General features: G+C 48.7%; 1 protein-coding gene across 1 annotated transcript in view; it reads left to right on the forward strand.

Moving 5' to 3' along the window:
* Positions 1-16,489, forward strand: part of CNGA3 (cyclic nucleotide gated channel subunit alpha 3) — a 48,519-nt gene extending 32,030 nt beyond the window's left edge. Inside the window, exons 5-9 of the mRNA XM_035001731.1 lie at positions 1,227-1,277; positions 7,432-7,500; positions 8,739-8,843; positions 11,033-11,139; positions 13,947-16,489. Coding sequence (XP_034857622.1) covers positions 1,227-1,277; positions 7,432-7,500; positions 8,739-8,843; positions 11,033-11,139; positions 13,947-15,358 — 1,744 coding nt within the window. The 3' untranslated portion in view covers positions 15,359-16,489. The remainder of the gene's footprint in view (positions 1-1,226; positions 1,278-7,431; positions 7,501-8,738; positions 8,844-11,032; positions 11,140-13,946) is intronic.
* Positions 16,490-17,369: the final 880 nt, after the last annotated feature.

Consider the following 17,369-nt stretch of genomic DNA (forward strand, 5'->3'; position numbering starts at 1 on the left):
AGGCTTCCTGAGGGAGGAAGACTTGGGATTTTTCCAGGCAAATCCCATTGGCAAAGCAGAATGTATGCAAAGACAGGTCTTGGTCATTCTGTTGGTTTGGCCTTCAGAGACCCCAGACACAGAGATGTGGTAAACACAGACCACTATATCGCAGGGAGCTACACTTTCTTTCCCAATTTCACAGGGGTTGGGAAAATCCTCGGGGCACTTTCTGATGATCAGAACCTCTCCCAAAACAGTTAGAGCCACATCCTGGATGGTGAGAAGGAGGGAGACTTGAGCAGGGGTGAGCAGAAGTACCAGAATGGCATTTGGCTCGATGTTTAGCATCATAGAAGAGGCTCCCTGAGAGCCAGGCAGGAGTATCACCAGCCAGTGGCTTTGGTCCTGGCCGTCCTCTGTGAATGGTCTGCAGTGACGATAGACAGGCAGCTTGAGGCCACGCTGGCTTTATTAAACTAGCTGTGTCAACAACACATGTATTAGCACCTGAGCCCTAGGAGATGATGCCCTTTCCTAGAGAGCACCGTGAAGGAGGACCGCGCGATTCAGCTTTAAATAGACGTGCAGTTGGGTGCCCAACCGGCCTCCACTCTCTCCCCAGTTCTTACAGAGACCAGGGTGGTGGGCCCCGAGTGTTAAGATTAATGTGGGGACAAAGGTCCAGGGCAAGATAGACTCAAAACTGGGACAGTTCTGTCCACGGTCTCTTTTCTGCCCTGCAAGTCAAGTCAGATGCAGCTGCTGTGATTGCGTTTTCAAGGTGGGGGGAGGGCGCCTTCTGAGAGCCCTGCCTGCGCAGATGAGGGGAGCAGGTTGCTGCGGCTGCTGAAGGTGCTCAGCCCGGTTCATCTGAGTGCACCCGTGAGGGCAGGTGCACCTCGGCTTCATGTCTGTGCCCCTCATAGCTCCTGGCACACTGCCCGGCACATGGTTTAAACTGAATGAAATTGAGTGGAACGCGAGGCCAGGATTGGGTGGGATTCACATAGCAACTCTCATTTATTCAGAAGACTCAGTTTAGCCAAAAGTTCATCCTCTCTTCCCACAAGGTTTACTACAGCTAACCAGTCACAAAAAAATGTTTGTTCTGGATGCTTCAAGCTGCGTGGAAAGGCCCAGGGCACAGGGGATGGGGTACCGGGATAACCACCTGGGGCGAATGATCCCCAGCAGTTGGAACTGAGCTCAGATTCCTATGCTGCATTCTGTTTACTTCCCTGCAGTGGCTGGCCCCTGGCCAGAAACAACGCCAACGCCTGCAACAACTCAGAGGAGTGAGTACCTCTGCTCCCCAGCAGAGCCCCCTCGCTTTCCCTGGTCCCACCGGCCACCTTCCTTCCGGTAGATGCCCCAGCTCCGCCTCCCTGCTCAAACATGTCTGCTTCCCGGGACACCACTAGACTAGAATCCCGTTCCTTTCATCCAAATACCATCCCTGTGGACAAATGGTGAAGGGACCTGGTCCATATGACTTCTTGGAGCAAGTCATGTTCTCTCTTCCCCTCATTTTTCTCATCTATAATGCAAAGGGTTTGAATTGCATAAATGTCTTAAGCCTTGACATCTTCTATCGCTATGTATTTGAGGGTGCAAACTCTGAGTTCCTTTACAGAGCTGTGCATATTCTCCTTCATGATGAGAATGCATTTTCCTTTCTACAGCCTCAAGCTCCTGGGGGCCCCAGTGAAATGCCCTTGTCCTAAGGCCAATCCAGGCCAATTTGGAGGGTGTGATCAGGACAGTGGGAAGAGGAAAATTAAATATTTCCAGAGACTAGCCTCTTGAAATGTTGACCTGCTGTAATTTTTATCACCAGATGTTGAGCTGGCAGATCAGTTTGAGGTATGATTCTGGCAAGTGCCACTCAAGCGTCCAGGGAGGGTGTGTGCATGTGTGTGATCATACACGCGTGTTAGCACGTGTGTGTGTGCACATTCTCCAGCCTTCTTTATGGAGTACCATGGGGGTAGGCACGGGAGGAAGTCTCAGGTGGAGCTTAGGGAAAAAACCATCAATATCAGCAAGAAATCTGAATTTCCTGACTTCCATTTGAAAGAGAAATGTGCCAAGACTTTTTCTTATTTCCCTTTGTTTCTTGGAAAGAAGTTTTTCCCATTGCCCTCCATGAAACTTAGTTGCATTTTGTTTGCATAAATATCGATATCCAATCCCGAGACTCAAATGCCGGCAGTCAAGATAAATGAAATTATTTAATCTGCAAAACAGCAGCTATTGTGATATGTGCTTGATCTAAAGCCAAGCTTGATATGAAACACCTTTGAAACCCTGGTGTTGGGTCCCGCAGTCTGAGAAAGGCTCAGGAAAGCATGGACAGAGGTCCTGCGGGTCTCTAGCCTTCTCTGTTCTGGGGCTGGGATGTAGGCGAGGATGGAGGGGGATACTGTTGGCTGCATCAGGCTCTTATACATCTTTTCAGATGGGTTCGAATCCTGGATCCACACTGCAGTCCAAGGATCAAGGACAAAATTGGGGACTGTCCCAAAATGTGACCATCTGGGCACAGAGTTACAGAAATAACTCTTACAGACATCCTTCCCCATTCTTCCACCACATTTCTGGTATTTTCACTTCGTCCCATGGGTCCTGAATCATTTTTCTCTCTCCCGGAGCTAACTGCTCCCAGCCCAAACTGGCGTTGTTTTGCGGCTCTGTATAGGTCTTTCAGGGCAGTGCTGGGTGGATTCACAGATGCAGCTGGATGGCGCTGGGTCTTCCATAGGCCCACAGCAGGTTGATAACTAGGGGAAAGACCAAGGCCTGTAACCCCCAGCCACACATCCTGGCCTGGTGTAATTAAACTCCCAGCGGGACTAAGCGTGCCTGATAAGCTTGTGGGCAGCGCCCTCTGCTGGTGCCTTGACATTAAGACTTCAGTGGCAGAAAACCCTTCAAGGGACACTGCATGGTTGATTCAAGAGGACAGAAGATGGGTGACTGTCCTTGCTCCTCTCATTTAATAAGTTTAATAATTTTTTATTTTTATTCAATTTATTCATGCACTCACTTTAAAAAACTTGGAAAACACAGAAAAGCACCCATGAGCATATACCCTCAAAAAATATACTTCGTTTTAGTAGTGGAATCCCATTATCGGAGATAACCCCTCTTAACATGTTGGGAAATATCCCTCCAAGTTTTTCTATATATACTGAATAGATAGATAGATAGATAGATAGATAGATAGAAAGAATGAATATATTATATAAAAATATATGATGTATATACTATATTATAATTATTATATATCCTATATAATAATTATTATTTTATGATTATAATTACACATAATTATATATATGATATATCGATATATATATTGCGATCAATATATATCATCTCTCTCTGTATGTATTATCATACATATATGCTGGTTAAGTGCATTTGTATCCCAATTCAGCCACAAAGAGCTTTGTGACCTCGGGCAAGTTACCTAACCTCTCTGTGCATGTTTCCTGACTTGTAAAATAGGGTTTGTATTAATGTCTTACTTGCAGGGTTGTGTGAAGACTAAATATGTGAATACATGTACAATGATTAGAACAGTACCTGGTACATAGTAAGTGCCCAATAAATACTGACTAGCGAGGTAAGCAGAACAATTTCAGTACCACCTCCCTAAAGATGGCTACATCCTAATCTCTGGAACCTGTGGCAAGATTACCTTATATGGCAAAGGGGACTTTGCAAGTGTGATTAAATTTGAAGACCTTGGAGATTATCCTGGATTACCAAGCAAGCCCAATATAATCACATGAGTCCTTAAAAGCAGAAAGGGGAGAAGAAGAGTGGGTCCGTGAGATGAGATGGAAGGAGGAACAAGAGGGATTTTCAATGTGAGAAGGACCCAACCAGCAATTGCTGGCTTTAAAGAAGGAGAAAGGGGGACACCAGGTGAGGCATACAGCAGCCTCACAAAGCTGGGAATAGCCCCCTCCATTTTCAGCAGCAAGAACACAGGGACTTTGGTCCTACAGCTTCAAGGAATGGAACACGCTGCCAACAACCCCATTGAGCAGGAAACACATTCTCCCCCAGGGCCTCCAGAAAGAAACGCAGCTTGCCTGCCCCTTGATTTTTGTCCCATCAGACTTGTACCAGACTTCTGATCTACAGAACTATAATATAACACATGTGGCTTGTTTTAAGCCTCTATGTTCTCGGTGATTTGTTATGGCAGCAATTGAAAACTAGTAATGCAAGCTTTTGATACCAGGAGGGGGCTACTCCTGAAACAAATACCAAACAATGTGGGAGTGGCTTCGGAGAAGACTCCAGAAGAATTCTGAGGAGCATAACAAAAAAAAAACAAAAACAAAAAAAACCCCTAGACTGTTTGAATAGGTTGTTGGTAGAAATAAGGACATTAAAGACTGCTGATGAGGGCTCAGAAGCAACCTTGTTGCTTGAATGGTTGTAAACAGACTATTAGTAGGGATCCAGGGCTTTAAGGATGCTGCTGGTGAGGACTCGCCAAAAACTGAGGAGCAAGCTATTGGAAACTGGAGAAAGGGGAATTCTTGCTTTACGGTGGCAGAAAGCTTAGTGCAATTATGTCCTGCAGGAAGGGTGGAAAGCAGAACTTGTAGGCAATGAGCTTGAATATTTAGTGGGTATTTCCAGCCAAAGGTGTTGAAGGTCCAGCCTGGTGTCTTCTCGCTGCTTATGGTAAAACCCAAGAGGAGAGAGATACGTTGAGGGAAGAATGGTAAACAAGAAGGAAACAGGACTTCAGGAATTTGGAAATCCTCAGCCTACTCACATGGAAAAGATACTCAATTTTAAAAACTGTCAGGAAAGCATGCTTTGCGAAAACGTCGAGGGTGTCGCTGAACAACCTTTTGCTAATACCTCAGAAAGATCCAAAGTTCTGAATTCAACAAAAGGCTCCCTGAAGAGATGAAGGGTGTGACTCATAGCTTCCCTCTGCCATCCCAGCAGAAGCCAAAGATAGAGAAGGGATTTCTCAGACAGATCTGTGGATGAGCCACTTGTCTAGCACGGTGAATCCCTCTGATACACATGACCTGGAATGTTCTGGAAGATTTTCTGCCAGCTGAAACATGGCCAGCTTGGACCTGAAGGGGCAGAAACAGCATAAAATGGAGGGAGACTGTGGGACCACTAAATTCTAGATGCAGGAAACAGGTTGATTAGAATATTCAGCTACAAACAGACAGGTGCTCCCTTTAAGGAGGAAGAAAGGATAGCTCGAAGGGCAGAGCCTTGAGCCCAGAGGCATGAAAACCACAGAGGATTTATCTCAGGCCTTGAGACAGAATGGCTGTTGCCCTGCTGGATTTCAAAATTGCTTGGGACCAGTCACTCTCTTGTCCTTTGTTCTTCTCCCTTTTTGAACTAGAATATCTATAACTGATATCCTATACCTGCCCTCTCATGGTATCTTTGGAGCAGATGATTTGTTTTAGTTTCACAGGTTCACAAGTAGAGCGACTCACACCCAGAGTCTCACCCCTACCTTGTTTAGATGATAAGATTTGGGACTTTTGAGCTGATGAGACTTTTGGACTCTGAGTTGATGCTTTAATGGGATGAAATTTTGGGGGGTCTTGGAATGAGGGTAAATGCATTTAGCCCATTGGATGGATGTAAATGTTTGAGGGCCGAGGGACAGACTGGGGTAGGTGGCACCATGACTCCCCCAAATGTCCATGCCTTAATCCTCACCTCCTATGACTACATTACCTCACACAGCAAAAGGGACTTTGCAGATGTGATTAGATTTCAGGACCCTGAGATGGGGAGATTATCCTGGATTATCAAGGTGGGCCTGGTCTAATCACATGCATCCTTAAAAGTGGAGAATCTTTCCAGCTGCAGAGAACCAGAGAGATGGCATCTGGAGAAGGACTCTACCTGCTGTTGCTGGCTTTGACCATAGAAGAAGGATGCTGTGAACCAAGGTTGCAACAGCCTCTAAAAGCTGGGAATGCCCTCGGCTTACAGCCAGCAAGAAAAAGAGGATCTTGGTCCTCTATTTGCAAGGAATTAAATTCCACCAACAATCCAAATGAGCAGGAAACAGCTTCTCTCCTGGAATCCTCAGAAAGGATCACAGCCCTGCCCACACCTCAAGTCCACTACGGGGAGACCCATACCAGACTTCTGACCTACAGATCTGCAGTTTGGGTTGTTTTAAGCCATAACTGGTGACGGTTTGTTCTGGCAGCAATAGAAAGCTCATGCAGCTATTATTCTGAGCTTTTATTGCAGTCTGCTTTTAACTTGGAAAAATATTAGAAATGTTTCCCCGTGTCACCAAATACTGCCCAGTGGTTCTGGGCAATGTCATTTTGAGGGGCCTCATAGAATTCCAGTGTTGACGAATCTCCTCCTGTTGCAGGATTAGATTGCTTATGCTTTTGACTGTTAGAAATAATGGTGGTTGTTACTTTTCTGTATGCATGTTTGCACCCATCCTTGATTACTTCCTTAGGAAGTGCTGTGTAAAGTATATTGGTCTTTTTCAATGAGTGTTTAATTAACAGGTGCTTATTCTCAACCGGGGCCTTCCTCCGGGATGCGGAATAGAGGGATCAGAGGGGCCTGTGGATGATTCTGGTGGGTTCCCCGGAGGTAGGCAGGGTCTATTACCTTTCCACTTGGTTTCCTCAACCCTTCCATGAGCAATAAAGCCTGCCTTGCAGAACTCGTGTAACTATTAACAGACAAGGTTTATAATAGTGCTAACGCATAAAGATGTGCCGTAAAGAGGAAGCAGAGTCAAGCCATGTGTTGAGGAGACATCTGCCCTCACAGGACCTCCCTGCAGATGTAGGTGGGTGGGGGCTATGCAGCCCCCAGCCTCACCGTCCAGCAATGTCTAGATAAGTGTCCGAACATGGCAGCATTTTCCTCAGACGACTCTAAGATTTGCCATTCGATGGCAGACCTGTTCCTGCCTGTGTGTATTTTGCTTCCCTTCTCCTTCCCTGGCTTCCTCATTGAGGGCCAGGCTTTCATTTGATACACAGGTGGATTTTGAGACCAGCCAACAAGCCATGCCCTTCCCTTCAGAACATGTAACTTCCGAAACTCCAAATGACTTTTCAGGAGTGGATGTGGGTTCATTTCCCTTTACCTCAAAATGTCTCTGGTCTCAAGCTCTTTGTGACTTCCTAGGGGCTCGTGAAAGTCGGTCAGAAATTGTAGAACATTAAACTGGACCACTATGTATACTTTAACGTATACAGTATACGCTTTAAAGGGGTGTTTTACCTTAAACCACCAAGCAATAAAATCAGTAACCTCGTTTCACCCCAGGGTGCTAGACCTATCCATTTCCTACACCATGCCCTCTCCTCCTTGTGACTGTTGCCCACCCTCTCCACTGTGGTAATAGTGTCCTTGGCCTATGAAAATTGCTAAATGTCCCCCTGTATCATCCAGTGACAAGGCAAAAAAGGAGGAGAAGGAGAAAGAGGAAGAGAAAGAGAAAAACTGCTCAAAACAAGAGGAGTAAGTACGAGCTGCCTCCAATGAAGGGGTGCAGAGGTCACAGCAGGCCTGGCCCCTCCCTGGGTCCTGGGAGTCTGAGAACCTCGTCGTCAGGCCTTGGTGTCGGCCCTGGAGAGGGGCTGCTTAGTGCTGTGGGAGCAGAGTTGGTCCCAGGTGGGGATCAGGCTTCCTGAGACGGTGTGAGGGGCCCACTCTGCAGGGAGAGTCCTGCCCCAGCTCTGAGCACCCAGAGGGGGCTTATAGGTTCAGAGGGCTGTCTGCAGCCTTGGGTGAGCAACTAGGGGCTGTCCTTGTGAGCCTGCTCCTGCGCACCCCCCACCCCACATTCTCTTTGCCTGTCTACACAGTCGGGGTAAGCTGAGGCCTACTCCTGGGCACTAGGAAATACTATATTCTCAAACTTCACTCCAAACCCAGTGGTGATGTGCACTGGGAACATTCCAAAGCCCTGTCAGTGAGCTGTTGATCTTGCACCCGCTGAGTCAAGGCAAAGGCAGAAAGATATCCCGGGGTCTCCTCCGGGGCATGGGAGCAGCTCTGCAGGCCTAGGCCAGCTTGTGGGGCATATGGGGTGGGAGAGAAGACACATGGCCCTAAAGAAAACGAAGAATCTCCAGTACCACCTCTAAACTCTAATCCTCAGAAAATCCTGAAAATAAAAACAGAAAGCACCCTAAGCTGTTGCTTCCTTCAGTGTTGGCCCACATAACCTAGATAATTCCCAGGCTAGCTGGTTTTTGATGGAGAGACAGGATCCAAGCGCCTGGACATGAGTCTTCAGATCATCTGCCCAAATGCACTGCTTCAGAACCACTGGGCAGTGTATAAAAGCACATCTCCAGCCCCAGCCCTGGAGGGTTCTGGGTGGGCCCTGGGAATCAGCGTTTTCACAGAGCTCCCCCAGATGGTTCCAACATTACCATGCTGCATTTGATTCCCAGCATGCTGAAGGACATGGGTGATACCATGGGCACATGGGAATGTCATCACCATAATTTTATTGTCAGCTGTGGCTCCCTGGGGAGCTGAACTAGGAGGGAAGGACCTCCAGAGTCTGCCCTCTCCCAGCCTGTCCCCCCATGTAGGGATACCCCATGTGACTCCCGAGACTGACAGGACGTGTCTCTTGAGTTTAGCCTGCAGTTGCCATAGGGCCTCTAAGCTAAGCTGAATCTTGAAGACTGTCCAACGATGTGATCTTTCAACACGCTGCATTGTTTGTGTGTCGATGTTTCCAGAAACAAGGACAGCGTGGTGGTGGACCCCTCCAGCAACATGTACTACCGCTGGTTGACTGTCATTGCCCTGCCTGTCTTCTATAACTGGTGTCTGCTGGTGTGCAGGTAGGGGTGGGGGCAGGGTATCCACACAAGGAGGGGGTGAGGGTGGCGGGGCCAGGAAGGGTGAGGGCAGTCAGGCCTCAAGACGGAGCTCTGGGTCCCACTCAGGGGACTGGATTTCTGGGCCCCACGTGGCCACCATCCAACTGAGTGTACCCACTTCTCCATCAATAAGGAGGATCTAAAAGAGCACCATCAGAGTTCTCTGAAGCACCGGTGAGGACTTGTGCTTGTAATGGACAGCAAGGGTCCTGTCGAACATTCTTAATCCAGCTGTAGGAGGAAGATGCAGGGGCGAGTAGCTACTCTTCTGAGGGGCAGTGGGTGGGGGTTGGGCATTCCTGAGCAGCCAACAGGACAAGGACACAGGGAAGGGCACAGTTCTCTGTAAGCTGTGGGCTGTGGGCCTCCCCAGGCAAGTTGCAGTGCTGGGGTGTAAGCTGCTGCCCTTGTGAGGGCAGTCGGGGCCTTTAGGGTGCTCCTGAGAGGGCCTGCGGGACAGGGATGCAGGGCGAGGGTAGATGTGGGCTTCGGGAAGTTCCCTGCAAATGTACTTTTGGGATGCAAGGCAAGCTGTTGCTCTTCTGGGGAGAGCTGGAGGCTCTGGAACTTTCCTAAGCAAGCTGTAGGAGGCAGGTGCAGGGTGAGCTGCTAACTCTTCTAATAAGGGATCAGGGGAGGGAGGTTTTAGGGTCTCCTAGGAAATCTGCTGTATGGCAATACAGGGGCAGGATGCTGCTCTTCTGAAGGTAGGCTGGGGGTCTGGGCTCCCTGAGCAAGTGTACAGGATGGGGGGTGCCAAGGGGCTATGTTCTCCTGAGGGCAAACAGGACCTCTGAGCATCCCTGGGCAAGCTGCAGGCCAGGGAGGCAGGGCCGGCTGCTGCTGTCTGTGGACAAGCAGGGGCTTTGGGGCATTTCTGAGAAAGTCTGTAGGACAGAGAGGTAGGGATACCTTGTCTCTCCTCTGATGGCGTTGGTGGGAGTCTGTGTGGCCTATCTGAGTGAGGTGCCGGACAAGGATGCAGGGACAAGAGGCCATGTTTCCTGAGTGCTGGGCTTTGCTGCGCCAGCTCATGAGACAGGCCTGCAGGGGTGAGCATGGGCCTTCCCTTGGCAGCTGAGGCTTTGGGCGCTCCGGAGGGGGAGGGAGAGGCTACCCTTCTGAGGGGGCAGGGGTTTGGGGAAGCTCCTGAGCAAGCAGTTGGAGGACAGGGGGGCAAGGCACTGTTCTTCTGGAAGTACACAAGAGGCTGTGGGGCTTTTCCAAGCAAGCTTCAGGGCAGGCTAAGGGGGGAGCTGCTACTCCCTGAGAGTAAATGACGGGGTTCAGGGCCCTTCCCAGCAGGCCTGCAGGACAAGGATGTGGGCTGAGCTGCGGCTCTTCTGAGGGTGGATTGAGGAGGTGCGGGGAAGGCAAGGGGACTCTGCGACAATCCTGAGCAAGCCTGCAAGACAGACAGCTGCTGCTTCTTGGGGAAGGGGAGGAGACATGCTACTATCTGAGTGTAAGTGGGGGCTTTGGGGGTTATCTGAGCAAGGTGGGGGCATCTCCTGCTCTTCTGAGGGGAAGTGTGGGCGTGAGAAGGGGGAGAACTTGGGCCGCTGCTAGCCCACCTGCAGGATGGGGGTAGGTGGGCAAGCTGCTTCTGTGTGAGTGGGGGTGCTGGGGCTGCAGGCAAGCTGCCATTCTGAGGAGGCATCAGGGGGTTCAGGTTGCTGAGGAGCTGCAGTGTGGGGACATAGGCCCCAGCTGCTGCTCTTTTGAGGTGAAGAGGGGTATTTAGGGGATACTGTCTGTATGAGAAATAGTGAGCCTAAGGATCTAGAAAGCAGAAAATATTTACTGGCTTGTTCCGTTGTTAATTTCTGAGAAATTCCTCTAGTTTTGTTGGCATTTGGCCCCAGAACGGGCAAGTGCTCTGTCTCCGCACATGACTCCACCAGTGAGGCCTAGAACTGTCCCTCCTGGCATCCCGGAGCTTACTGTTGAGAGGCCACAGGGCTCACTCTTTGGGGCAGAAAAGCTTCTCAGAGCTGGGTCTCTTCCTCAGAGCCTGGGGAGATAATGCTGGGGCACAAACCCTGCAGGCAGGGCTGATACCAAGATGAACGCCACCGTGTTCAGCCCGGAGCTGGTGCCTGCTTCGGACCAGCCCCCCGATGTGCGCACTCCTTCCCTCGCTTGCTTAGGGCCTGTTTCGATGACCTGCAGTCTGAGCACGTGATGCTGTGGCTCGTCCTGGACTACTCGGCAGATGTCCTCTATGGCTTGGATGTGCTGGTGCGAGCCCGGACAGGTGAGCAGGCCCAGGCCCAGGCACTTGTCTGGGCCAGGCCACAGGCCCCCCTCGTGCATCAGGAGGGGGACCACGGGGACCACAGGGCAGGTTCAGGAGTTCCAGAATAGTGGGCATCACCTCCCCGTGACCACGGGAGCCCACGTAGGTCTGGGGAAGCCCCAAAAGTGAGGGCATGGTGCTGCTCAAGCTCCTCTACAGTGGGCCTTTAGCAGAGGTCAGGGTGCCTGGGTTCTGGTCTCTGCTGTCCCAACGAGCTATGGGACCTTGAGCAAGTCGAGTTGTCTCTCTGGGCCTCATTTGTATCACCTGTGAAATAAGGCCAAACTGTCATCTCTCAAAGGACCCCTCCTGCAGTGACAGTTCAATATGGCGGGAAACAGGAGGGAGAGCTCCATCAATCTTGAAGTTCCTTTTCCCGGACAGTCGGAGGATCCAAGACATGTTACTCCGTGGTTTTAGATGTATGGAGGAATGAAATCAGAAACAGGGCCCAAGTGGAGGATGAGTTCCCTCAGATCACCTCTGGGTGTGAGTGGGGGCTAAGAGCCCCCCTTGTCTGAGGGTCCAAGCTGAATGTCCTTGGGGACATTCAGCTTGGACCCTCAGACAAGGGGTCCAAGATTAGAAAATTAGAAAAATCTTTTTCTAATCTGCACGAAGACATCACATCAGCTGGCAGGGGCCCGGCTCGTCACTTTCAAGGTTTTTGAGCTGAAAGCCATGCCATAGTTGCCAATAGAAACACCACATCACAGCAGCAAGCCTCCCTGTGGCTTCTTGGTATGCAAAGCATTTCAAACACCTCTTGGTTTCTCATGAGAACTGCTGCATGAGACAGGAAGTGCAGGCATGATTATCTCCATCTTGCTGATTTAGAAACTGAGGTCCAGAGATGCTGAGTGCCTGGCCCAAAGTGCCCCACTGGCACTCCCTGCATCTCCACAGTGCCCCGCATCATAAGTTAGAAGACCTCTGGGGCACCTGGGTGGCTCAGTCAGTTAAGCATCTGACTCTTGATTTCGGCTCAGGTCATGATCTCAGGGCCCTGGGATCGAGCTCTGTCTTGCTTCCCGCTCAGCAGGGAGTCTTCTTGTCTCCCTCTCCCTCTGTTGCTCCCCCTGCCCATGTGCACTCTCTCTTAAATAAATAAATATATCTTTTAAAAAGAAGAAGAAGAAGACCTCAAATATGCAGCTTGAGGCTTGCCTGAGTAACTTAGTCCTGGTGGTCTGCCACTTCGTGGTCACATAAGCCCACCTTGACACGAGAGCTCCACGGGTGGCCTGAGTCATTGAGCCAGCTATTCCTGTTTCAACCAAGCTTCAGTGGGACAAGTCACCCCCACTCAGACAGGTGTCCCACCCCTGTCTGTGCTTTGGTACTATCGCTGGTAATCTAAGATCAGCAGGGAGCCTCGGGGGGGAAGGCAGGTAGGCACAGAAACCAAGTGGCCATGGGTCATACTTGAAAGGGAAAAAATCTCCAGAATCAAGAGAGGACATTATTAAGGAAGTAGGGAGGAGTCCCAAGGTGCTAGGAGGGCTGTGGAATGATCTAGGGGCTCAATAAACACAATGGTAACCGAAGAATGAAACGGAAAATTAGGGCGTGGGAGGCAGGGTGTCCCTACCATGTGATCACAAACTTGATGCTTGCTTTTCACAAAGGGGGTAGTCCTGCCTCCATCTAGCCCTCCAAGTGTGACCCTGGATCAGCAGCAGCGTCATCCAGACTTGTTAGAAGTAGACCCCAGACCTCTGGAACCAGCAGTGGGGATGGCCTAGACTCTGGGTTTCACAGAACCCTCAGTATGAGTCTGATGCTTACCAAACTCTAAAAGACATTCATCATATCATTCTCTCTACTTTTGTGCATGTTTGAAAATGTTTAGAAAAAAAAAGAAGAAGAAGAAGAATGCAAATCTCAGCCTACTTGACTGATTTTACCAGTAATAACGCCTCATGACTCTCCGATGTCCAGCTCGGCTCCAGACCAGTCTGATGCTGCATATGTTTTCAGAGCCCTTGGGATGACAGTAATGTGCAGCCAGAAAGGAGAGCTACTGCTTCCATAGGCAATGTTTTTAAAAAGCAGGTCATGGTCCATTGGTGGCTGGTGAAATCAGTTTGATAGGCCATGTGCTTCTACAATTTTTATCATTAATATTTTCAAACAAATACAAAATCAGAGACAGTAGTATTATGAATCCCCATATACCTTCACCCAGCTTCAGCATTTACCAACATTTTGCTGTTTCATCTCTTCCCCTGACACCCTTTTCTTGGCTGGAGTATTTTAAAGCCAGTCTCAGACAGTAACCACTTTAACATGTATCTCTAACTTTAAAGGATGCATTTTAAAAATATAATGTCCAGGGGCTCCTGGCTGACTCAGTCAGAAGAGCATGAGGCTCTTGATCTTGGGGTCGTGGTGGGTTCAAGCCCCACATTGGGTGTAGACATTACATAAATAAACTTAAATATATATATTTAACACATCTATTTATCTTTTAAAATTTAATAATCATTCCTTGCTATCATCTAACAGCAGTCCACATTCAAATTTAGCCAATTAATCTACATTTTTAACTGAATAAAATAGGTCAGAATATCATAGATGAGAAAATATCAGAGTGCATTTTTGTAGTAAGAGGTAAATGTGGTTTTTGAAATTGTTTCTGTCATGTATGTATAACTACGTCTTCTTTAGTTACAGTGTAAAATATTTTCCTGTGGGCCACGGTCAAAAAAAAAAAAAAAAAGCAGTCTCTTTAATGACCAAGTGACCTCCATCTTTTTCTTTAGGCTTCCTTGAGCAAGGCTTGATGGTCAGGGATGCCCAGAGGCTTTGGAAGAATTACACAAAGACCATGCACTTCAAGCTGGACATGTTGTCCCTGGTCCCCACAGACCTAGCTTATTTTAAGTTGGGTATAAACTACCCAGAACTGAGGTTCAACCGCCTACTGAAGTTTGCCCGGCTCTTTGAGTTCTTCGACCGCACAGAGACAAGGACCAACTACCCCAATTTGTTCAGGATCGGGAACTTGGTCTTGTACATCCTCATTATCATCCACTGGAATGCCTGCATCTACTTTGCCATTTCCAAGTTCATTGGTTTTGGGACAGATTCCTGGGTGTATCCAAACATCTCAAACCCAGAGTATGGACGCCTTTCCAGGAAGTACATTTACAGTCTCTATTGGTCCACCTTGACCCTGACCACCATCGGGGAGACCCCACCCCCTGTGAAAGATGAGGAGTATCTGTTTGTGGTCATAGACTTCCTAGTGGGCATCCTGATTTTTGCCACCATTGTTGGCAATGTGGGCTCCATGATCTCAAACGTGAATGCTTCACGGGCCGAGTTCCAGGCCAAGATTGACTCTATTAAGCAGTACATGCAATTCCGCAAGGTGACCAAGGACTTGGAGACACGGGTAATCCAGTGGTTTGACTACCTGTGGGCCAACAAGAAGACGGTGGATGAGAAGGAGGTGCTCAAGAGTCTCCCAGACAAACTGAGGGCCGAGATCGCCATCAATGTGCACCTGGAGACTCTGAAGAAGGTCCGCATCTTCCAAGACTGTGAGGCAGGGCTGCTGGTAGAGCTTGTGCTCAAGCTGCGGCCGGCAGTGTTCAGCCCAGGGGATTACATCTGCAAGAAGGGGGATATCGGGAGGGAGATGTACATCATCAAAGAGGGCAAGCTGGCTGTGGTGGCTGATGATGGGATCACCCAGTTCGTGGTCCTCAGTGATGGGAGTTACTTTGGGGAGATCAGCATCTTAAACATCAAGGGGAGCAAGTCAGGGAACCGCAGGACAGCCAACATCAGGAGCATCGGCTACTCAGACCTGTTCTGCCTTTCCAAGGATGATCTGATGGAGGCTCTCACTGAATACCCAGAAGCCAAGAAGGTCCTGGAGGAGAAGGGACGGCAGATCCTGATGAAGGACAACCTGATTGATGAGGACATGGTCAAGGCCGGGGCGGACCCCAAGGATATCGAGGAGAAGGTGGAGCACCTGGAGTCCTCCCTGGACGCCCTGCAGACCAGGTTTGCACGGCTCCTGGCTGAGTATAATGCCACCCAGATGAAAGTGAAACAGCGTCTCAGTCACCTGGAAAGCCGGGTGAAGATCTGTGGGAGTGACCCTCTGTCTGACGGGGATGCTCCTGGGGAGGCTGAGAAAACAGAGACCAAACAAGAGTGAAAGGCAGAGGTCCGTGCATGTCCTCCTTCCCAGAGTCAGCTGTTGGTGTGATGCACAGTGGCCGCAGCTGAACCGCCCAGGACTCGGTGAGGTTGCATTCCCATTCTCCTTACCCTTTGTAGGCCATGTGGCCCTGGGAGAGAGCCTCAGTTTCCTCATTTAGGAAGGGGTCTCATCATGTCAGCCCCAGTTAAGTGGCAGGTTATTTGATATCCCCATGGAACACTTGCATGGGGCAGGGTTTGGTACAGTGTGAGGTGTCCCCAGTCCACGAATACAAAAGTGTGCGCACAGAACCCTTATTTTTTTTAATCCATGGGGAATTTTTAGACTTTTGAACTTTATTTTCTTGTAAATGGAAGATTATTTAGTCATCCACCCCCTCGCACAGCCCATGCCACCACCTTCTGATAAGAGAGATGTAACAGAAGCTAGAAGTACAACCTGGGATCTCAAATTCAACCTTACATGAGACAGTCTAGGGCACATTTCTGAATCTCATTTCTCCTAGCGTGCTCTTTGGGATTCTAGAAATCCTGGCCTTTGGTCGTGCTATGATAAGCATAAGGGATGAAGCCAAGTCGCCCCATTTGAGGTCACTTCGAGCCTTTGAAGCAAACCCAGACCCCCTGCCATCCAGCCCCCGTGAACCCGGAATCGATTTCACAGAAAAGAACATCTCTATGAGGGAAAGAAACATCTCCTTCTAATTCACCAAAGGGGTTTGAAGACAGCCTCTCCCCTTGTTCCTGAGTCAGGAACAGGGGCAGCCTGTTCTGGCTTGAGGGGGAGAGTTATGTTCAGGGGAGAGCCTTTCAGGTTGGAGGTGGGGGTCCTTAGTCAAGCAAAGCTGCCAACTAGAACTTTTAGAAGATCAGACCTTGAGGCGGTATCTTTGCAAACTGCCTCTCCATTCAAAGAGGAAGCCTCACTCTCCCTTGGAATTATATCCAGCGGCAAAGCTCTCATCTAGGCGGAAGTGTGCGCAGGACAGGACCTCGCTTTTTATTTTTTTATCCAGTAAATAGAATTCCATTATCATTGTATAAGATATTTCTATATTTGGGCTCTATGATTGTGAATTATAACCTTAAGGGCCTATCCTTCACTTAAATACACATTGTAAATTATCCAAAGGTGAGTCATTCTTCTGATACAGAGAAGCTGTATGTGAAGGTTTCCTTCTCTTTTCTCTTTCTCCTTTCTTTTCCTCCTCCCTCTCTCCCTCCCTGCCCCCACCTTCCTTCCTTCTGTCTTTCTCTTCTCTTCTCTTCTCTTCTGACTTCTCTTCTGCTTCCTTTTTCTTCTCAGAAAAAAAAATGCCCCATTTTGCTTCAGGAACTTTGAAGTTTCTATGGTCTGATGTTATAATCCATATGCTCCATAACTAGGCCCTAATGTAGTTCATACAAAAGGTGCTGCATTTTCAAGTATGTATTTTGGATTTATATGGGTCTCTTCTGGTTTTTATTATGGATCATTTAGCCATTTTAACTTTCTAAAATGAATTTAAAAGGACTATTAAAGGAAGATGTGATCCAAGCTCATACCACCAACAAATTGTAACTAGCAATGTATTCTCAAAATGCATATATTTTAAAAGCCTTAACGATTAATTATACATACGTTTATATTTGCACAGGAAAAATAGAGACGTGGATTAAAAATACATTGAATGACTCCTTCTTCATATTTTATCAAAGGGGAGATTTAGTTCTGGGATATGTGTCTAAGGCAGTGAGTAAAACAGGCGCTGGTGAAGAGCGGATAGCCTGTGAAACCCCTTGGGTGCAGAAAACATCACATTGTTTTCCTTGAGGAATAAATGAATTTGGTTTCATCTAGTTAGTTTCCAGCTGCCAAGATTGTTGGGAGGTTGAGTCTCCGGCTGTTTTCAGGACTCCTATTCAGTGTCTCGGAACCTGAGATAAGGTCTGTGTTCTCCCAGCCACTGTGGCTGCCCACTGGAGGCCGTCCCTCCCACTGCACCGGGTTCAGCCACAGGGAGCCA

This window comes from Mirounga leonina, unplaced genomic scaffold, assembly GCF_011800145.1.
Source record: "Mirounga leonina isolate KUSES-001 unplaced genomic scaffold, KU_Mleo_1.0 Mir_125, whole genome shotgun sequence".
In the NCBI taxonomy this organism is placed as follows: domain Eukaryota; kingdom Metazoa; phylum Chordata; class Mammalia; order Carnivora; family Phocidae; genus Mirounga; species Mirounga leonina.